Source organism: Lonchura striata, chromosome 6, assembly GCF_046129695.1.
Source record: "Lonchura striata isolate bLonStr1 chromosome 6, bLonStr1.mat, whole genome shotgun sequence".
Taxonomy (NCBI): domain Eukaryota; kingdom Metazoa; phylum Chordata; class Aves; order Passeriformes; family Estrildidae; genus Lonchura; species Lonchura striata.
In genome coordinates, this window is record NC_134608.1 from 38,857,937 (window position 1) to 38,880,555 (window position 22,619).

The following is a 22,619-nucleotide window of genomic DNA, read 5'->3' on the forward strand; positions in this document are numbered from 1 at the left end:
ATTTTTTTTTTCTGCTGCCACAACTTGGAACAAACAGAATTAAGCCTTTCAGGAACAACATTAATTTTAGTAAAATCCAGAAAACAAGACATCTGGAGCAACTGAACTGCCAGAGTAAGTTTTGTGAGATACATTTGTCATAAAAGTGGTCAATGCAACATTTTCAAAAGCAAGTCACCCAAGAAATCAGAAGTGGAGATGAATAACAAATCTTTCCTGACAGTTCTTGGCAGGGCAGCTTTATATTATGGAACAGTGAGAAAATGAAGACCACCAAGGAAAGAACAGGATCTTTTGAAGGGAGATCATGTAAAGTAGAGCAAGAGTAGAACGCATTTACAAGGCAGCACAAATACAAGAATTTCAAACATAAAAGCGAGAATTCCCAAATGAATATATGTAAGTTTGGGAAACAAATGTATCAACACATTAAAAGATTGTGAGAAAGTATGAAATCAAAGTTTGGATTCACCATGCAGTACTCTGAACAGCTCTTACTCAACTTCTAAATAAATGCTTTTCCTGCTACAATTTGGAGAGCTGATTGCATTAACATCACAGCTTATAGTATGGGGCACCGCTAAGGAAAAGACTTTACATCATTAACATTCTAAAATGTGATTTCTTTTGAAGCATACATTCATCACCTATCACTATATTTTATTGTGAAGCATCAGCTTCTAGACCATTTTCTACAGAAGATGTACAGTGGAAAACTAGGAAGCCATTTTATGCTAAACAAAACCAGCTTTTTATTGATACTGATTGCCTACTTCTCCGTACTCACTTTCACCTATTGAATATTACTGTTGCACAAGAACATAATAAAATATTTTAATATTTTGAAAGGTTCTCAAAAGCATTACTCACTAATAAGTTCAGAGAAATCAAGACAGGACTTTATAAAAGGAAAAATCCATTTGAAATGGTCCTATACAGTAGGGCACAAATTTGCAGTGTATATAGTCGGATGTCACATTTCAGATAAAACTATACTTCTTGGCAGATAGATCTCTGTTAGTGCAGCCACAGTTTTCCTAGCAGAAAGAATTATTTATTTGTTTAATGGCAGTTTTGGGTCACATTTGCTCTTTGGCTCTGAAATGACAAAGTTTCACTTTCTTAGAAGGTTAGCCCAACACGTTTTTTTGGGTTTTTTTTTTTTTTGCCAGCCAAACCTTCCCATTAGCCACAAATAAAGTATCTCTGAAAAAATGTTAAGACTCAATCATAACACAGTAGGCAATAAAAATTGTATAGAATTTTCAAAGCTGGCATTTTCAATTGGTAGATGAAGTTGCAAGATACACAAACTCTTGATGAAAAAATAGACCTCAGAATAACAAAAATAAAAAATGCATGCTAAAGGGAAGCTACTGTTTCAGCAGCAATGAAATGGCATTCAATAACAAACAGCATTAAATTCTCTCTTGCATGCTTTAACTTGTATGTCCTATGTCACCTCAGCGAAATTTTAACAGCACAAATGACAAGCTACTGGTAAAATATATAAATACTTAATTTCTCTGGAAAAATACATTCTAATACATGGCTTCTGAAAGCAACCAGGGGTGTCCTTTTCCATTCATCTGAAAGTAAGAGACAATGCAAAATAAACTGACCTTCTGTTACAGCTAAGACCAAAAGCAATTTGTAACTGCATGTGTAAGCCCGGAGTGAAGCCAGTCTTAGGGAGCCGAGAAGGGCAAAAGGGAAAAGGGCAACACACGGGCTAGTGCACAGGCATGCACTGACATAATTCTAAGGGTGGACAGTTGGGAGTGAAAGATGTCAGCGGGACTGTGCTTGTAAGCTGCAAAGCCCCACACCCCTCAAGAGGTTTTACAAAGCTCAGGCATGAAAAGGCTCATGTGATTTTCTTTAAAAGGACGGCCTGAACTGCTGATGGAGAGCTCCCTCCTTCTCTAAGGGAAGCTCCCTCCAGCACGGCTTCCCGCTGCAACTAGCGGCGCCCCCGCCATCCCCAGCACCTTCCAGAAGAACACCCCCTCCCACTTCTGCCCGCAGCCCCACAGGCGTCCCCGCAGCCCGGCGACGTTTCCCACTCCGCGGGGTTTGGCCGCAGGCCGCGGCCGGGCACAGCGAGCAGGCCGCCCGCCCGCCCGGCATTGTCTGTGCCCGCCGCCCCCGCCCCACGGCCGGGCCGGGCCGGGCCAGCCCCGCCGCGCACCGCCCGCGGCCCGGCCGGACACTCACCCCGACAGCTCCGGGCCGGCTCCCGGCAGCAGCGGGCGGGAACCGCGGGCGGGCCGGGACGAGCCCCTCCCCGCCGCGGGCGGGGCTCGGGGCGCCGCGGCCGCACCTGGGCGGGAGCCGGCCCGCGCCGGGGCCAGACAAAGGCGGGCAGGGCAGGGCAGGGCAGCGCCGGCCCCGCCGCACTGACCCCGCAGCAGCCCCGGGCACATCGCGCTCCCTTCCCGCCGCGGGGCCGGGCGAGCGGCAGCAGGCGCTGCCCGGCCCCGCCGGGGCCGCGGTGCCGCTCTCGGCAAAGAAGGGCCGCCGGGCCGGCGACCAGCGAGCAGCTTGGCCCGCCAGGCCTGCTGTCCTCATGAGTCATACCCAGAACGCCCTTACCCGTCAGAACAATTACTGCTCTAACAGAGGGAGCTGCGGTCATACCCGAGCATGCAGCAGACATTATCACAGGCCACCAATCATCCGGCAATCCCTAATTGAAGCAGGGAGCGGTTCCGAAAGCTGACAGTAGGAACAAGGCCACCCGTGGGGAAGGAGAAACAGTGCCTTCCAAAGGAGGTACGAATGAAGAGCCTGGCACCAGACCATCCCCGCATTTCATGCTGCTGCGAGATGTGTAATGACAGCACTCTGGTGGAGCTGATGCATCAGCAATCTCTCCAGCCCATCGTCTGACATTTTGAGATGCCTTTTCTATAGTGATAATAGCGACTATCTTCTGCAACAACTGAAGAAGCCGATATGGTGTGAACTGGGTGTCACTTGCTTCCTCCTCAGAAAAGCATCAAGCCATGTGACGAAAGGCTGTATTTCTCCAGCCATCCTTTTAGCTAGCTGAAGAAAGAAGCCTCTTCCAGGCACCACCAGCACCAGCCACGCTTCCCACTGAATAATTGTCCAAGTTACATTTCCTACCACCTCACTCTACTTCTGCTTTTCAACATCTGACATTTGCAGCAATCGAGCTGTCATAGACAACCCCAGACAATGTACAAGTGCTCAGGTCAAGAGACTCTTTATTCAAACAAGCCAGAGCAACACTGCCCAGTGCAAGGCAATATTTAGTTTAAACAAAAGGGTACAAGGCTTTTTAATGTCACTTCAGAACTCCACCCATATAACAGGAACCACTGGGAACAGTCTACAACAAAGCATCAGCAAAGCAACACCATCTTAGTCTTGGACTATGTTGTCTTGAACCAACCACTCTGCTACAGATGCAAATGACTTTAATGCCATCCTACTCTGGCAGACTTGACAAACCATTTACATTAAATAGTTTACAAACAGATTAGCAATACAAGTTTATATATTTCTTTTATAAACCATATAAGGAGAGCTGCTGGTAGTGTGGGACGAGGAGAGGTAGGAACGGAAAAAAGGGAAGCAGATGAACACTGACCATGATTTTGAAAACCTTAATTAAAGGTTTGCAAGAATTTACATCTCTCAAGTGTCTTTCCAGTCATGCATCCTACACAACAAAATCCTCCAAATTAGGTAATTAAGATAGCTATCCCCACTCCACAAAACATTCATAGCAGTTTCTAATTGGATGCACTGTTCAAGATGTGTGTAAGTGATAAGAAGGGGCAAACAGAAGTGCTGCAGATGACAACTGGGTAGCAAAAAAAGAGAAAAGGTTGACTGAAGGAGCATACAACATGCTAAGTTGCTTTGTAATTTATCACCAAACACACAGAGTGAAGCAATTTATAACATTACACTGAAATTGACTATGAAATACATTCCCATTTTAGTAGACTCTGATATGAGAGCACAGACCCACTGTGGCAGACCAAGTTTTCAGAGGCAGAGGCACAGCTTACATAACTGGCCCATACAAGGGGAAGGGCAAGAGCCAGCATGAAAGTTAAGTCTGACAAAATACAAGTCCTATGTGTACAAGAACCAGGAATCATGTTCCATCACCATGCATTCCCTTTTTTCATATTACAATACCAAGGGAGAAACTGTCCATCAATACAGATCTAAAGCAGTCTGAATAACTCCCATACTTCTAAAATTCAAATTTATTTTTGTCAAGTCATCACATAATTTTTCCTAGAACAGGTCACCTAGTTAATCTATCCAACTTTGTGGTTTTGAGAATTACTTTCACTACATCTGCAACCATTTGTTCAGAAATAGTCTGTTTTACCTGAAGGCCATTTGCCAGCAATTCTACTTTCATATATCACTCTCTCAATGTTGCTTATAAGGCTTAGCCCTATCAGAATTCTTGGAGTAGAAAAAAAACCAAACAGTGAATTAGTAAGTTCAATATGGGGGGAAGCTATCAAAACAGCAAAGTTCAAAGAAAGGCCAAGCCTGAGGCAAGAAGACCAAACCAAATTCTAAATTTTGTACAATCAACTGATCTCATGTTGGACACTAAAGGGTCAACAGTATATAGGCAATCTGCACTCAAATCCTTCCATCTCCTGAGGTGAACCTTTCTCAAAGTTTTAGCAACAGACTTTTGTGAGTAGACCATTAGAATACTCCCATACTCGAGACTCCATGCATTCTGAACTAAGCAGCTTTACAGGTTCAAACTAATAGATTCACTGAAAGCCTATAGCAACTCTTTCTTTGATACACAAGTAATACATTAGGAAGGGCTCCCATTGCTGCTAGCTCAACATCCCAGCAACTACTCATGCCCTTCTCACATGCACAAGGCAACTTGAACTGCACTGCAGTTCAGCAGAAATAGCAAAAAATCAAACACTAAAATCAGCAAAAAGTTAAAAACCGCAGAATGATCAGATATATTACACACAACAAACCCAAATCAGTTAGAAGACTGTAGCACATATTGTTTTTAAAAATTTTTATTCTTAGAACAGAATCCCGGTTTGTTTAAGGCACATAGAAGTACCATTCCTCAACTTCCTGTCTTCCGACCCAAAAAGTGCCAGTCTGCCACTGACAGAGCACCAGATTCAGGAGCAAAACCCTCTGCACACCAGCCTGAAAAATACTGTCTTCGGAAGAATCATAACACTGTCTGTTTCAGAAACAAAATCAAATGAAATGCGGGAAAGGTGTGTGTGCAGAAACATGGTACACACACTTCTAGCCAGCATATACTAGAGAGGATTCAACAGGAGCATCTCCTAGTGAGGGGCTCTGGCAATCTTAACACTCGCACGCACCAACAGAGCTGCAGAAATAGGACACGAGCTCGCGCCTTTGCTGTTAGGACTACAATCACCCAGAGAACGTTTTCCTTCGGACATTCTAGAGGGGGAACCGATCCTGCACGCAGCCTCAGGGGACAGACGGCGCCCGGTCCGCATTTCCCTTAAGGGGTGCCCGGTTCCCCCGACGGCTCCCGGGCCCACTGCCCCGGCCGGCTCCCACGGAAGGCCGCCCTCGGCAGCCCCAGGCCCCAACGGACGGAGGCGCCGAGCCCGCGGCCGCCACCGGCCCCATCGCCCCGCGGCTGGCGGGCGGCCTGAGCGAGCCGCACCTCCGCGGCGCGGCGCAGGCCGCGGCCTCCCGCCGCTACCAGCCGCGACCCTCACGCCGCCGGGCTCTGCGGGAGGATGCCGCCGCAGCCCGCGGGCCATCCCCGTGGGGAGATGTCGCACCACAGGGACTGCGCCTGCCCTCGCTCCCCGGGAGAGACCGCGAGGCTCGGGCCTGGCGGCGGAGGAAGGCCTAGCCGCCCTCCCACGGGCGCGGACAGCGAACGGAATAGGGCCCGAGCTCACCGGGGAAGGAACGAGGACAGCGGGGTCTCCCCTGGGCCCGGGGGGTCGGGCCGGTGACGGTCCGGCGGCTGCTCGGCGGGGTTTGAAATCGCCAGCACCGCCCGCACCTCCCAGTGTCCGCCGCACCCATTGGCCGCAGCCAGCCCCGCCTGCGCTGCCGCCCGCGCCTCTTATTGGCCCGTTTGAATCCGGCAGCCGCAGCGCGTGCTCTCCGCGCGCTCCCGAGACGGCGCCGGGGCGGGGGGAGCGCAGCGCCGGGGCGGGGGGAGCGCGCAGCGCCGGGGCGGGGGGAGCGCGCAGCGCCGGGGCGGGGGGAGCGCGCAGCGCCGGGGCGGGGGGAGCGCAGCGCCGGGACCGGGGGAGCGCAGCGCCGGGGCGGGGGGAGCGCAGCGCCGGGACCGGGGGCGGCCTCCAGCGGCAGCGGCCCGGGCGCACCCCGCTCGGGAACTACGGAGGCGTGCCCGCCCGCTCTCTCGGCCGCCGCCGTGTCCCCAGGGAGGCAGCACTATGGGGCTGCCGGGCCCTCTACGGCCGGAGCAGCACCTGGCGAGAGGCGCAGGTCCTAAGGCAGCCGGGTGACGCTGCGGGACCCGCTGGCAATGGACTAAAGCATCTCGGAGCTGATGGATTCGGCTTTGAGGAAGATCCTGTTACAGAGGAATGGACCTTCTCTTCTTTCCTATGGTCAGTGAGTTTGCAAAGCAGCAACTCAAGAAACGGCTGAGAGGGGACCTCATCAATGTCTGTCAGTATCTGAAGAGAGGCTGACAGGATGGAGCCAGGCTCTGCTCGGTGGAGCCCAGCAACAGAGCAAGAGGAAAAGGGCAGAAAGTGATGCACAGGAAATCCCACTTGAATAGGAGGAACTTCTTTCCTGTGTGGGTAACTGTGCACCGCAAGACGGCCCAGAGAAGTTGTGGAGTCTCCCTCACTGGAAATCACAGGATTTATCTGGGCACTATCCTGTGCCGTGTACTGTGGGGTGACCCTGCTTTATCAGGGAGGTTGGCTCAGGTGACCCACAGTGTCCTCTCCACCGTGACCTATTCTGTGAACTTTTTTGGAGCACAGTGTGTTTTCTCTCCTGTTTCTTCACTTCAGCTTAAAAAATTGAAGGAACAATTTTTATGGGTGATAAGAATAGAAGACAAAGGGACATCGGAATGCCATGCACACAACTGCAGTTAATCTTACACTGCCTTCTCACCACCATGGCCACGTGAGCACCATCAATTTTTTGGAAGTCAGGCAATTTTTTCATGAACTGACTGAAATGGCTTCTGCACAGTGCTTCAATTATGAAATGAGCAGAAATACAGTTGTTTTAATTGTTTTAGGTAGTTCTTTCATCAGAAAGGGACAGAATGTGTTACAAGATTGTCACTAGTACTGCAGTGTCAGTTATTAGTGATGTTTCATTCATTACTCAGCTTTTTACACTATTTAAACTCTTGGTTATAAATAAAGGCAACAGGAACTTAAATAAACACTCCCTACAGTAAGAAAAACAGCTCTTCAGAATTTTGTTCTGAAGCAGAGGCTTGAGATGTCTACAGTTCTAGTACATGCCAAAACGAACAGCCCCTTCTGTCGCCATGTTAAAGAGGGGGAGGAAAAAGCAAGGTGGGGCAGAGTGAGAGGTATTATGTGTGTGAAAGGATCTTGGGCCCTTGATTCAAAATCATAGGGGTACAGTGTGTGCTACAATCACGCTTCTAAGAACCTAAATCTGTTCCTACCTTCTTGCTCCTCTGAAATGAAGCAAAGCTGAGGTTCTGTCTGAACAGGTTTAGGAGTTCCTCATTCAAAGGAGAGTCCAAATAACATGCATGATTCACAACCAGAAGCCAGGCAGAGTGGTTAAGAAAAGCTAAATTTATATTAAATTATCATCAACCCCTAAAATATTGAACACAGTGGTTAAATAACTCCAGAAAATCCAATGTCTCCAGTGAGTAACGTTAAAACCATTACACAGGAACACATGGAAATCACTGACGTTAGCTCAGGACAGACAGGAAAGAGGTTTGCTTTTTACACAGTAAATCAGTGCTCAAGAGATCTTCCTCCAGTAGCCTTTCTACATTCTTAACATCCTAAGTGCAACGAGGGTCTTCTCTTCCCCAGACTGGGGAACCACGATGCATCCCCAAGGCAGCATCTCACTGGGGCTGTCTCTAGAAAAAAGACACAAATTTCTGCCCACCTCACTGGTAGAAGAGGCTGTGTGACATTTTATTGCTCCTTTTCACCATAATCATTTTAGGAAGGGATTAGAGAGCAGTTATGAATAGTTGTTAGGCTGGAGTGCACAGGGTGTCTCCTAAGAAACAGCAGAGAATATTGATCAGGGTGGAGATCACAAACACCATGAGTTGTTGAAAAGACTGACTATTTTTCCTTTCCCTTCCACACTTGTGACTTGAACAGCAATTACTCTGACAGGCTGACTTAATCTTAAGTGACAGGTCTGGGCAGATGTTTCCCTTCACCCCTGTCCCACCTCAGGATTTTGGTGCATGGTCACATAAGCAACCCATTCCAAAACCCAAAGAAACCCAGCTCTCCTACAGGTCAGAGCTTTCCTCCCCAATCTCCCCACTCCCAGCCCTGATGCCCCTGCCCCAACACATGGTTTCTGCTCAAATTGATTCTTCTGCTTATGCTTGAGCCCTCTGGTGTTGTCCCTGCGTGAAGTGGCTTAGGTGGGCAGGGCCCATTGTCAGTGATATGCACTCCTTTCTCAGTTCCCAGTCAAGTCCACACCTCAACCCAAAAGTGCCTCTGCCCAACAAAATCAATGCTTCCAAGGCTGGAGTCAAACAAATAAATAATTAAATAAAAATCTAATTAAAAAAAAATAAAAGTAAATCCCTCTGGGAGTAGGGAAGAGTCCCACAATAACACAGGGAAACCCAAACCTTAGCTCCAGTTCATTTTCCACAGGAATATACACCAGTCAGCCCAATGGTGCAGTTAGGGACAGAGTCTCAAGCCACCTAGCCAGGTCGAAGCTGCAACCTTCCCCTGTCTACAAAGCTACCTCTGCTGTGAAAAGTACAGGCAAACTGCTATGTTTTTCAGGGGTAGCAGGCCTGTTAGCATATAAACAAGGTTTGAGCAGAGTAGGATGATTCTCCTTTTTAATCAGCTGAAAAAGATATTGCATGGGAGATGTACCCTCCCCCCACCTCTGAACCATACCCCAGTGTATGTTTCGCTCTCTTTACACCATGGATGGGAATGTACTTGACCTCTTTCCATGAGATAAAAGAGGTTACAAAGTTTGCAGTGAGAAATTCTTCACTGGGAAATTCTGCTTCCAAGGATCTGACTTAATAGTAAATATTATACCATATGATTTGAGGGGTTAATATAAATTTTGTTTTTGAAGAAATGTCAAGCAATATTTTATCTTTCTTCTTTTTGAACAAACAGATGACAAGAGAGTATGAAGAGGTGGCAATAGTCATTGGGAGCATGCAAGACCCAGCTCCAGATGTTGCCGGGTTTTGGCTGCAAAGGTAGAATGACATTCTCTAAAGGGTAAGAGTCTTGGAGGTCAGAGAACAACTGAAGCTCATGCAGCTGATGGGAAAAATTATTTGGCAAGGAGAGCTATTTAGTGGTAACAGAAGAACTTAAAGTGCAATTCTATCTGATAAACAACTACTTAAAATGGTCCTTGCAGCTCCCTGATTATTGTCTCCCATTCTAGGTCAAATGGGCTCAGCCTAGTAATAAAGCAGTTCCTAACTGTCAGCACTGAGCATTCCCCTGGGAAAGACTCGACCTAGGAATTTTCTCTTTTCCCTTATTATGGTAATCAAAGGTCCTAAAGGCTAAAATAATTGGGACCTTGCAGAATTGGGACTAGTGGGGACCTAGCAAATTTTCTTTTTCTTTTTTTATATATCAGTTATGCAAAGATGAGTAAAATATAGGTCTTGCTGAGATCCATTTCCCCCCATTAGCTCTATAGAGCTAAGTAAAACACTAGTTTCTTCTTGTCTCAAGTTCAGCACTAGGACTCCAGTACTCAGGGAACAATTCTGAAAGGGGCATTTGCTGACTCTTGTTTTTCCAGAGTAGAAACATGTTTTAACAGGAAAGGGGAGAATAAGAGCAGTGTCCACTGCCAGCAACAGACACAGTGCTCCAATCTGAGCATTCCTTAAAGTTTTTAGTAGCAGATATGAAAGTAAGCAGTGAGGCTCTCATTAAGTGAGTCCTGGTTATTCTCTTTACGCCTTTACAAGGTGACCTGATGCTGTGTCAGTGTCCTCTTGAGCCCCAAAGCATATCCCATCTATACCAAGACCTCTCTCATGTCAGAGACGCCTCAACACAAAGCCTCAAAGAGTGCTGCTAGTGCTGGAATGACATGGAGTACTTCTGTGACCAGGAGCCAGCAATGAGGCAGCTCTGCTCTCTTCATGGGCATTGACCAGGGGCTGGATGGCATAGGACTTGCAGATTGCCAGGGAACAGAAACTCCCAACCAGACTCAGGCCAGACGAGTCGCTGCAGAAGTTAATGTGGCAACTTCCAGGAAAAGGGAACATATAAATAAACCACAGACAGTGAAAATGAGTCAAAAGGGTCTCTGGGTTTCCACCAACCCACCCATCCTCCTTCTCCAAACACAACAACACAGCTGCCGAAGCTCCATGCTGAAAGGCAGTCCCAGTCTCAGGCCCCTCGTAAGAGAGGCTGATCTCTGTGCCCTTCCTTGCCAGGCAGGCAGAGTCCTGTCTTTTTTGTGCAGAGCAGAGGGTAGGGAGGGTGCAACTGTTTCCAAAGCCACTTGTACTTTAGACCTCGCTCTCTGTGGAGGGCTTGCGTTGGTGTTTCCAGCCTGTGTCTGGGAGTGAGCCCCTCCGCTCAGGAGTGGCTGCTGCTGTGTTAACACTGCTGCATTCAGACTGTTCTTCCTGTAGCAGCTGCTCAGTTTCAGTGTCATCCAGTGAACCAGAACTGGCCTGGATAGAGACCGTATCCGTCTTCATGCAGACGTGGTCCCGGAGGATCCCTCCACGGGAGCTCCGAATCTGCTTAAGGTCATCCCATTCGGAATCATCACTGGATAAAAGGCATATTCCCTCCACAATCTTGATCTTCTCCTTAGTGTAGCTGTGGTCAGGACCAGTCTAGGGAGAAGACAGATGAATGAAAAAAATACATCTATGGAAAAATATGGCAAAGAGCAGTGCAGAGCTGGAATGAAGACAGTGAAGCAGACAAAAAGCTGGACCTCCATGTAAACAGCCACTGTCTTTAACTGCCACAATGACAAAACCCACTTTAAGCTTCCTTTAGTTCCTTACCACCCCCAGACGAGTCCTCCCTGAAAGGGCTCTCATTCCAAACTCCATGATTCTTCAGTCATGGAAGCAGAATGAGGATGAGGTTGCTGTTCTCATTCAACTATACATATTCCCTGACAGAAGAGAGTAAGAACACTGAACCTAAAAACAAAGGAAAAAAACCCCACCAAACAAAATGGGAAGTAGGAGCAGACAGAAAACCTCTGGTAAAAGTAGGCAGGAGATCAATTCTAGGTTTGCAAATCTTTACATCTGAGTCATTCTAGATTCACCTCTCAGCAAAGCACAGCTGGAACACCACTGTTGAGTCCAAGTCTCACAGCAGCATAGGGGAAGGAGATTATAGGGAAACAACGAAAATGATCAGAGGCAAAAGGGACCACACTGAGATTAAAACAGTGAAATCTAACTTGGCTCACTGAGAAATAAGGAGCATCTGATCTATCCCTGAGGAGAAAGTGGAGGCGGTGGGGAAATACACATATGTGTATATCAAGGAACATCGGCATTAAGAAAAAAGCAGAAAGGATTTAGATTCCCAGATAAATAACCCTGGCTTATCCTTAATAAATAAGGCTAAAATGGCTTGAAGATTTGGGGAATCTATTGGATAGTACCTTTGAAAAATAGTAAGGGAAACCTCTCCCCTGTGTAAGTCTGTGATCCCTGCCAGAGGAACTAAACGATCTAACAGATAATCATAAATAGTTCTAACAGAAACTGCCTTTTAAAATATCAGTGAGTATGAATAGCCAAAGCCCAGACCAAAGAATCTGCCTTAGAAAATTACTTATATGTTCCTGACAGACAGTACAGCTAGTTTAAGGACATAAAAGCGGGGGGAAACCAAGAAAGAGCAATTAGTACGGACAGCGCTTGGGCCACACAGCAGAGCTTGTGTGAGGGAGGCAGGATCAAACACACAGAGTAGTGATACCTGACGTGAGGATGTGGACGGAAATCAGAAGAGGGAAGATGAGAAGCTATCAGAGTGATAAGAAAGCTTCTGAGGAGAAAAGAGAGGATAAACTAAGTGCTGCAAGATATGTTGAACTCTCTCCATCATGTGGCATGAAGTACAGACCTCTGACCTTAAAAATGCTCTATTTAATAAGGGCTCTATTTTTTTCCCCTATCCCACCCCTTTCAGACCATGCACAGCCAGGAGCCACTTTCTTGTTACCAAACCCCTTCTGGCTGCCTGGTTTCACTGGTGACTGTCCAAAGCAACCTTGGTGCAACAGTCACTAACCAGGACCTGCATCCAAGGAAGACAATTTTAATTGGCTCATGCACTTTCAAGGCCCAGCACACAATGCAAATGAAATACAAGATACAGTGGGAGTGGGTAAGAAGCAGAGAACTAAAGACAGGTCAAATTCACTACAGCTCACTGGGGAAGAAGTGCTGCTGGCTGATGTCCATAGCAGTCTGAACAATTCACTGAAGCTGTCCTTCTGTGTCCTATAATAAATGCTCACAAGTTGCAATCCTTCCACATAGTGAGGCCTGTAATACTCAACAGCAGCTTGAGCTGGGCTCCATAGTAGCAGCTCTTACCTCTTTCTTGTAACACAGCTGGTTGTACATGGTTGGTTTGGGAATCGATTCAATCTTCACCTCCTGGGTAGATGTCCGATATGAAGGATTACTGTAGGTTAGGTTCCCCAAGCCAGGGTCCGTAAACTTGGACTTATTATGCCTAGAGGGAAAGAGCTGTCAGAAAAGTCACAGGAACCCACTACCAGGATCCAAAGTTCCTGAGTGCTCAGGAGTGGATGGCTTCAGCCATCTCCACTGTCCCTCAAGGAGAGAATCCTGGCTTCACACATTTACTGAGATACGAATTATCTCACATCCCTGTCCATAACTCATAAGCTCTCTGCAGAAAATTTAGCCAATGAAGTTTCAAATAGTAGAACTGCATGACTAACACTTTAGAGGCATAGGACTCAAACCTTGCAAATAAAATCATCAAACACTCCTTCCAATAGAGGAAAAAAGGACTGTAAATGACAATAAGGAAAGATTTTGTGCTTTCAGGGATTTTCTTCTCCTACAACCCAAGAGCTTACAATTGGCCAGCAGAGTGAAAAAAAGATCACTTACCTATATATAATTAAAGCAGCAATAAGCAGCAAAATAAACAAGATGCTGAGAAGACCTCCAATAATGTAGCTGACGTGCAGTCCTTCTCCTGAAAGTGAATACCAAGGGTAATTATGCACTCATTTTATATTTCACTGGATAATACTGACCTTGGTGTAATGCCTGATGCTGGGGCTTTACCCATACAGAAGTATGTAAAGTGTCAGCACATTAAGGTTTAGCAGAGGGTTTTGTTTGGCTTCATATGAAGCAAACATACAGTCAACTTTCACCCAGGCCCCAGCAAACCAAGAAGTGCCAAGATCTTTGTAATGGAGTTGTAATGGAGGAGTTAGACCCCCTTGCTGACAGGTTACTCCTGCACTGGGAAGCAATTACTACAGTAAACCATCTTTAACTAAACACAAAGGAGACAGTGAAATAGAGTACTATTAATGGGAAGAACCCAGTGGATGAGGTATAGGATGAAAGAAAACAGAACTATGCTTCAGACCAAAGAGTCACTTGGAAAAGTTCCCATCTAGGTTAATGAATGTTTATAGAGGCATTTTGCTCTACTCAGAAGGCATTTGAGTAATTGAAGTCTGAGTTTCAGAAATTTCAGTTTCTGGCACTATGGACTGGAATGCTCTGAGCACATCTGGAGGAACAACCCCGGTGGAGAAGAGTTAAAGAAAAGCAACTCACCCATGGTGGCCAACACTGCCTCATTGGCCCGAGTGCACAAGCCTTGCCTAGCATCTTTGTCAGAGCAGCTGAATGACAGAAGGACAGTTATTTGCTTACTGAAAGCAGAATCAACAGTAACAAAGGTATCAAAAAAACAGGATGGAATGGGCTAGCACTGATATCCCTTCCCTTTCCAGTTAAAAAAACACAGGTCTTTTTCTTCTTCAGTATTCTGCATCCAGAGAAGAGGCAACCATATACATACATATATATAGGGGGTGTGCATGGATATATCTACTATTGGTCTGCAGTATCTTTATATCCAATTCATTCTAGATTTGCCTCTTGGGTACACAGGTGTACTCATATCTTTCAGGAAACAAATTTTAGCATCAGTGCTGAAGAAAACCCAAAATGTCTCAGAGTCAGCACAAAGACATTTTTGTCCAATATATCATACTCAACAAAGTGCAAGTTTTGCTCTGTAAATTACTCAAACATATACTATAGAGCCACTCTTTTGCTGAGCTGTATAAATAGCAGGCTGTAGGGAATTAGCAGAACAGAGTCTCTTAACTACCTGCATTGTAACTTAAATCTTAGAGCTGCAAAGATTCTGTTCTGCCCCAAGGAAGCTATCCCCTTCCCAGGGCAGAGCCATTACCTCAGCTATGCAGGTCTAGTGCGAGATGTTTCAGTGAATTGAAGCAACAGACTCTGTCCTACTCTCATAAATAGGTTCTCAAAATTAGGAGATTCAAAAATCTATCAAATGAATGACATATGAGCTAAAGGCTGATTTTAACACTTCAGTACAGTCAGCCTACACACACATTTCATCAAAATGGACAGAAAGTATCTCCAGCTGTTTCTTGCCATCTCAACTGCATGTTTGTCATAATAGCTTAATTCATTAAGAATGTGAAATCTGGTGATGGACTATCCGCTTTTGGCTAGGGATAGGTATATTCGGATAGTGGTAACCAGAGGGGGCTTGCATGTGGAACCTTGCAAAAGCTGGGCCTTTCACACACCAATTCCAAGAGAACAAGAACACTTACTTTCTCTCCACTGTTTCCAGAGATGTGAGAGGTTTGGTTGTTGAAGTACCTAGTCTGCCAGGCAGTGTTTGACTTCTCTCACTTTTACTGGTTGGTTCCGGACCAGGGGGCACCACACCAGGAACTAGAACAACAGAGGAAAAATAAGCAGGACTCCAACTTTGTGGGACAGATAAACAAGTCTGATAGGCCATTTCCAAAACTCTATAGTTTATATGAGCAGCCTTCCCATCTCGAACCCAGTCTGTCAGCAGAAAGGACAAGAAGGCTCTACCACTTACAACCACTGGCCTCAGTTCCAATATATGACTGCATAAGATCTATACACCGGAGAGCTTCAGCTGCTCTGGCTGCCACTGCATAAGCAGTAGCAGTGGCTCACTTACGGAAGCTACTGCCCAGGTGACACTCATTAAACTCACTCGTAGAACAGGGCCGCCCATCTGGTTCATCTGGACATGCGCAGACAAAGTCAGAAGCCCTGGCAAAGCAGAGGTGAGTGCAGCCTCCATTGTTGACTCCACAAGCATTACTACCTGGAACGAACAAACAATTTCCTAAATATGTTACATCTGAACAAAAAGGGGCTCAGAGCAACAACCTTCTTTGCTGCTCAGTGAGAAATACTACTTAGAAATCTGGTAAGTTATTATATTTGTTCACATGCATGTGCCCATCATCTGATTGCTAAGAAAGTGATGACAATAGCCAAACACTGAATTGGATCAGAACAGTCTTGAAAGGAAGGTAGTGGAAATCTTTAGACAGAAACCCAGACAACACAGTTGCAAAGATTTAAAAAAAAAACCTCACATTCTTCTGTTTTAACACAATGTTGGGCGAATAGCAAGAAAGTGACATTTGCTAATCAAAGTTTTAATAGAACACCATTAATATGTACCTGACTGAAAAGTCACAGGCAGGCAAGGAATGAGCTAAAGGAAGATGTGTGAATAGTTTGGGCGTAAAAAAAGTATGTCATCCTTACTTGACATCCACAATAGTGCAGTGGTTAAAGAGTTCTTTTGATCTCCAATTAGAATTTGCCTGAATCAAGGTCCTTCTATTTACCTGTCTGTCTCTGAGGAGAAACCACAATGATATCCATCAATCCCTCAACATTGGCTAGGACTGTCTCTTTGTTCCGCCCAGAGTATTTGTCCACTCTCTGGATAGATTTTGTTTGCCAGTCAGTCCAGTATATCCATCTGTCCTGCTGCTCAGGGAGACAGTAAAGAAAAATCACAGCCATTATTAGCATGTTTAGTCATGTAGACACAGGGTACTCATAAAAACATATGCCACTGGCAGAAGGTTCAAAACAAAGGCCTTTTCAAACCCTTACCCTCTTATTGTAAAGAAGATGACTGTCTACACCCCACAGTTCAGATAAACTTCCTTTGTTAGCTCCAGAGAAGATTTTAAATACTATCCCCTCAGCCATCTTTGTTTCCTCAGATTGTAACACTTTCCTGTTCCCAAACTCCACTGTACAAACTCATCAACACCCCAGTAAGCAGCAGCAGGAAAATCTTCTCACCTGTGTCAGAGCAAAGGGATGTGACACCTGGCTGACCAACACTTGTCGTAGCTTCCCATGGAGGTCACAGCTCTCTATGCGATCAAGGTGAGCATCCACCCAGTATATCCTGAAGGCACAGGGGAAGAGGTGAGCTTCCATCTATACGACCTCTCTTTACTTTCTAGTCATTTACTGACCAAGATCATTGAATTGTAAGATGGATCAGGAAATAAAAAACTGAAGAAGAAAGCCTCAAAACACCCCAAAACCAAACCCAAACCCACAGTGCTACTCCAATAAATGAAACTAAGAGGGCTAAAAATTTTATTACACCCCTTAAACTTATGCAAGTATAGAAAAATCTTTCACTGACCTCCTGGTGTCATAATCCAAAGTCAATCCATTGGGCCATCCTAGGTCAGTGTTAATCAGGATTTTACGTTCAGAGCCATCCAAGTTTGCCCGTTCAATTTTAGCAATGTGACCCCAATCTGTCCAGAAGAGATACCTGAAGAGATAAAAGGCAAGTGTAAGAAGAAAAGACCATTTTATTTAGCCCAAGGAAGTTTTAGTTATGAATGAAACTGCCAGATTCTTCAGGTTCAAAAAATACAATATAGTCTGTAACCTGCTTCTCACAGCTTTCTGCCCAACCTTCAAATTCACTGTCTGCCAGACTACTACAAGTCACTCACAGTCAACCCCTTACTGGTAACTGCAGATTCACATGGTACATCTCTTCTTCCTCCCACAACTTCCTCTTCCAGCCTGTCTCTGTGCAGCCCTTCCCCCTGCCCCACCAATAACCCCATACCTACCCCTTCTTGGGAAAGACAGCAATGGCTCGAGGTTCATCCAGGCTGTTATTGATCAGCACTTTCCTGGAGCTTCCATCCAGTCTCGCCACCTCAATGGTATTGCGTCCTGTGTCTGTCCAGTAGAGGTTCCTGGCAACCCAGTCCACTGCCAGGCCATCCGTAGTCTTCAAACCCTGACCAATAACAGTTTCCATGTTGCTGCCATTCAGATCAGCCCGCCTGGATCAAAATCAATGACAAACAGCAGTGAGGAACAGGTAGTTCCTGGAAAGCTGGATCTCCATCAATCACAGGCCCACTGCATACTAATACCTCCCTAATACTTTTTACCCCTGTCTCCAACAGGTTAAACACACCTTCAACATGAGTTCATTGATCACATGATGCTGTGTACCAAAGACAAGGTGTAAGTATTGGTGCGGTGCTCAGTCTACCCGGTTTACTGGTACACTCAGCACAAGTCACTGGGTGACCTGGGCACTGGCCAAGCAGTTGACTGGCACCTACCTGATAACATCAAGAAATACATCTGTGTAGTAAATCTTGCCATCCACACTATCATAGTCCAGAGAAATGACATTGTTCAGCTCAGGAACAGGTATGTGCACATCTGTGTGGTCACTGGTGTCCAGCGAGATACGACGGATGGAAGCACGGCTAGAGAAAAGTAGGTAGGTCTCTGGAGAAGAGTCACATGTCTGTTCATCTCTCTTCAGTTGGATACCAGTGGGGCAGGCACAGGAGAAACCAGTGGGGTGAGGTAAGCAAAGGTGGGAGCAACCACCATTACGAACTCCACATTTATTGAAGCCTTAAGAAACAGGGAAAGCATACTTTTAGGATCTGACAGACCAAAGCTTTACAAGCTACATACATGCTCAACTTGCTAGCACCTGAGTTCATCTGTACCATCCCAGCCTTGCTTGGAATCTACAAGCCCTTTGTAGAGATGCTCTCCCCACCCCTGCAAGATTCACTGTCGGTATGGTCACGATTGGCAAAGGAGACCAGGAGGGTCTAGAAGAAGTGGGATCATTAGAAGAAAAATCTTAAGCTGTATTCCTTGTTAATCATAGCTTTCCCATGGAAAAAGAAACAGCCAAATGCTCACAGATTTATGCAACTGCTGTTTAATTTTATTCTTGCTGCAAGTGGTAATGCTGACAGGAAGATACAACCCTGTATGGAAATAGTGTGACTGCACCAGAGACCAGGCTGACAAAGAAGCTTCTGTTTCAACTTAGCTGCACAAAGTGGCAAGTAAACAAAGGCATCAGAGAAGCCTGCTGGAAGTGCCTGACATATTAGGGTCATATAATTTTTTTTTTAATTGTAAAGAACCCAGCATACATCTACTAAGAGGGAATAAGCCCAGGAGACAGGTGCAGGGAGTAGGAAGAAGACAATGTGGAGATGATGGCTAGACTTTTGGTTAGCTTTAAGTGATATTGCCAAGTTACGCAGTCAAGAGAGATGTTCTGCTGTTAGTAACCACAGGAAAAGCAGCACAATTTTCTGTACAAGTACATGTTGGGGAAAATTCCACCAAAATAAAACCACAGCACAAAGCAATAATTTCCACTGAAAAGCAAGGAGGTAAGATGGGGTGTTAGGATATGCAAAGAGTAACAAAGAATTGACTCTGGCACAGAATAGTTGGACAAAATGATATATTAAGAGCAACTAAAGCAGCAGAGATTTTGCAGAGCAAAGAGGCAGACAAGAAGATGAAGCCTGCAATGACTGGGAAATAATACTAGAACTTGAAATAATATGTCAGCAACTGGTTTAAGAAGAATTAGAGTCTTCTGGAGTTAAAAAAGGGAAATAGTCCAATGTCAGTACAGTCTGGTGAAGCCTAATAAAGCATGACTTGTTCATTTCTCCTAAGAAAGTGGGCTCTCCTCTGTGTAAAAATGAGGTTGTCGGTGCAGTCTAATGAAGGAAATGGAACAAAGGGGTCAAAAAGAATGCAGTAATCAACACTAGATCTATAGAGCTGGGTAAACAAGGAAGGGTGCAAAAACAGTTGAAGAGGGAAGAAAAAGAAGGCATCAGAAAAAAAAGCTGATTTTTGAGAAGTCACTCTATCACTCCTGCTTTACACCAAAGGACTGTTTCCCAATGACAGCTCTGAAGGACTCCCCTCGCCACCACCGACACCCACCAACTAGGGAGCAACTTACCCAGGGGCCGTGCCCTGTCAACAGCTTGAATATCCATAAGGCCAGGCAGGTTTGCCCTCACCAAGATAACATTAGCACCAGTGTCCTTGTCAGCCCTGTGAATGCTGCGAGTTTGCCAGTCAGTCCAGTAGATGTAAGAGTCCAGCAAAGTGAGGCCATAGGGGTGTTGCACTGGAGACAGCAGGGTGCGGCGGTGCGCACCATTGAGATCCGCAGCCTCGATCCGCTACAGGAAGAAGCAGAACATCAGCCCATACTCAAAACACTTCTCCTCTTGCTAGCACTTACTGTAGCAAGGGGGAAATAGCCTCGGTGAGTGATGTTATTCAGGTTCACCCTCCCTCCATAGCCCATACTCTCAGAAAAGCTTACATTCCCCTTCCTCTTTCCACAACTTGCTTAAGAGCTTGAAAGCAGCCTCCAGGCTACCAAAAACCCAATGACAAACAATATTGAAGAACAATCAGACCTCAGTGTGTGCATCAGCCCAGAGCAGCTGAGACCCAGCCTTATCCACTGCCAGTCCATTAGGCCAGCCCAAGTTGTTACTGATCAACACCACACGTCCAGAGCCATCCATCCCAGAGCGTTCCAGCTTTGCATTCTCACCCCAGTCTGTCCAGTACATATACCTGAGGAAAAATCAGCAAGTATTACAGAAAAGGAAATCAGAAGTCCTGTGTAATTCCTAGACAATCTCTTGACAACACTAACCCCATTTCATGGTATAAAGCTATTGCCCGAGGGCTGTCCAGGTTCTGCCAGACCAAGACTTTCCTCATGGAGCCATCGAGGTTGCCCACTTCAATCCGGTTTGTTCCTGTATCTGTCCAGTATATCTTCCTGCCGATAGCATCCACAGCCAGCCCATCTGTAGTCAATAGACCTGAGAAAATAGCAAAACATTTTGGTCACTACTTTTTCTCCCAGTTTAGTCAGGAATTTCTAGTATTAATCTTGTCCATCTCTAGGCAACTGCTTTAAGCTTTGCTTGCCTTTCTACCAAAAATGTATTCTACGAGGGTATAGAGAATCTCTCTTTTCATACTGCATAGAAGCAAGAAGCTCTCAGATCAAAACCTCCCTCACCTGTAGTGATGATGTCCTCAAATTGTGAGCCATCAAGGGCAGCGCGACTGATTTTCCGCAAAGTGCTGTCTGACCAGTAAACCTTTCCTGGATGGAAGAAGGAAGAGAAACTTGAAAAACCCCAGAACAAAACCAAACTAAACCCCAACAACCAAAGAGCAAAATCCTTAAAAAACAGATCCAGGTGTCTGACTACCTGCTACACCATTCAAAATGGATCTGGTTGTACAGGAATAATAACAGCAAAAGATTATCAAGCTAGAGTGATAAAACAGTGCAATTTTTCTTGTTCCAATTTTCCCCAAAATATGTAGGACATTTACACAAGGTCTGACCTTCACAAAGGTATGGAGAACATCTAATGCCATCAGCTAGTAGCAGAGTTCCACATCTGACTTCTCAAAATGAGATCACCTACCTTACAGTGCAACAGTATTTACATCCAGCACAGCATCAGATGTTTACTATACATGAACAACCAGCGTCTCAGCTCTACTGTTGTAAAAGGTCTCAAGCAAGAGGAACTTTGTTAAATCCAAAATGCACAGGGACCCCACTCGATATTGTGGGCAGTTTTTTTCCATATAGTTTGGGTTCTCTACTTTCCTGTAAGGATATTCCTTTCCTCACTGCAAACAAATTATTTGCAGCACATACAAGAAAAATAAAAACCTACCCAAATCCACAGTCTACAGTAAGATCTGTGCCTGGGTCTTTACTCAGACATTTAGATACGAAGTTACTTGTTGCCTTTCAAGCACAGTCAGGTACAGTAAGAAGTTCAAACCTTCATGAGGATCCACTCCAATTGCAATGGTGTTCTTCATGGTGACATTGACTGAGACAACAACATCTGCAAAGTAGGGGATATCCAGGGAGACCATCCGGATGTCAGTCCTTCTGGCAAAGATCAGAAAGCTGGTCATTCCTGCAGAGTGGACAATGGACAGATAATAGTGAGGAACAAGTTCAGTCAACTGTAGGCATCATTTATCAAGTATTCTAGAGTTTACATCCACTTCAGTGGAAAAGGAAAAGTGTCCCAGACAGATCTTGGCTTATGGACAGTCTGTGCACAAAAGTATCACTTTTCTGAGCATCATTTAATGCTCCAGTACATCCAAGTTGAAAGGCATAACACTCACAGAAGAGTTAATTCTGCTAAAATGTGTGGGAAATTGAAATTAGGAGTCACTTTTTTCCTGCTAGGGAGGAAAAGTGGATGTACCATGGCCTGAAGCCAAGTACCTTCCACCGTCCTCAGAGAAGGAGTGTATACAGACCTATTAAACAATGTATCACCTTGTAGTTTAAGAATTCACCTCAATATTAGGGCAAAAGTATAGGGAAAAAATGTGACATTTGGTTTAGCTGGCCAACATAATTTCAAGAAAAATGCATCCTTCATCAATCCATTGATCAGTAAGTTTCTTTAAGTAATTCCCACTCAAATTGAAGGTACAGGCACCAAATGGGTTTTTCAAGGTGTAAAGCACATAAGCACATAAAAGTGAAATTTGTTCTCTAACACAGCAGAGGCAAAATGTAGCTCTGATACAAAACTACAACGAGGATTCTACAGAGAACACTCACCAGGGGAGCAGGTCTTGCCGTCAGATTGCAGATTGATCCCTGTAGGGCAAGTACAGCTGTAACCTTTTGGAAGAGGTGCCAAAAGGCACAGGTGACTGCAGCCTCCATTGTTAACTTCACATGCTGTATGTACTATGAAAAAGAGGATGAGAAATCCATGATCGAGTAGCACAAAAAAGGGATGTAGCAGCTATAGAAATGCATTCTAGAATGCCCTCAAATACCAAATCAAGAGTTAATTCTCATGCTCTCATACTCCACACAGACACTTAAGAAAATGAGGGCTGACAGGTCAGAAAAAAGGTG

The 22,619-nt window shown here is 45.4% G+C and overlaps 2 protein-coding genes across 13 annotated transcripts in view; both read right to left on the reverse strand.

Annotated features, from left to right (window-relative positions):
• Positions 1-6,082, reverse strand: part of CKAP5 (cytoskeleton associated protein 5) — a 53,022-nt gene extending 46,940 nt beyond the window's left edge. For 3 of the 10 annotated variants that reach the window (XM_021533361.3, XM_021533360.3, XM_021533350.3), the window contains exon 1: positions 5,940-6,080. The gene's annotated coding sequence lies outside the window, so the exon portion shown is untranslated. Of the gene's footprint in view, positions 1-1,538; positions 1,590-2,217; positions 2,288-2,595; positions 2,619-2,640; positions 2,784-5,939 lie in introns of those variants that run through there. The other 7 variants (XM_077784175.1, XM_021533357.3, XM_021533358.3 and 4 more) reach the window with 7 other exon arrangements.
• Positions 6,083-7,796: 1,714 nt separating this feature from the next.
• LRP4 (LDL receptor related protein 4) overlaps positions 7,797-22,619 on the reverse strand; it is an 83,085-nt gene continuing 68,262 nt past the window's right edge. For 2 of the 3 annotated variants that reach the window (XM_021533348.3, XM_077784176.1), the window contains exons 22-38: positions 22,314-22,445; positions 21,508-21,648; positions 20,721-20,807; positions 20,346-20,517; positions 20,101-20,263; positions 19,632-19,857; positions 17,953-18,256; positions 17,446-17,664; positions 17,001-17,135; positions 16,646-16,754; positions 16,177-16,321; positions 15,528-15,641; positions 15,106-15,229; positions 14,063-14,130; positions 13,376-13,463; positions 12,827-12,968; positions 7,797-11,089 (exon numbers count right to left, since the gene is read on the reverse strand). In XM_021533348.3, coding sequence (XP_021389023.2) covers positions 10,754-11,089; positions 12,827-12,968; positions 13,376-13,463; positions 14,063-14,130; positions 15,106-15,229; positions 15,528-15,641; positions 16,177-16,321; positions 16,646-16,754; positions 17,001-17,135; positions 17,446-17,664; positions 17,953-18,256; positions 19,632-19,857; positions 20,101-20,263; positions 20,346-20,517; positions 20,721-20,807; positions 21,508-21,648; positions 22,314-22,445 — 2,705 coding nt within the window. In that variant the 3' untranslated portion in view covers positions 7,797-10,753. Of the gene's footprint in view, positions 11,090-12,203; positions 12,273-12,826; positions 12,969-13,375; positions 13,464-14,062; positions 14,131-15,105; positions 15,230-15,527; positions 15,642-16,176; positions 16,322-16,645; positions 16,755-17,000; positions 17,136-17,445; positions 17,665-17,952; positions 18,257-19,631; positions 19,858-20,100; positions 20,264-20,345; positions 20,518-20,720; positions 20,808-21,507; positions 21,649-22,313; positions 22,446-22,619 lie in introns of all 3 variants that reach the window. The other variant, XM_077784177.1, reaches the window with a different exon arrangement.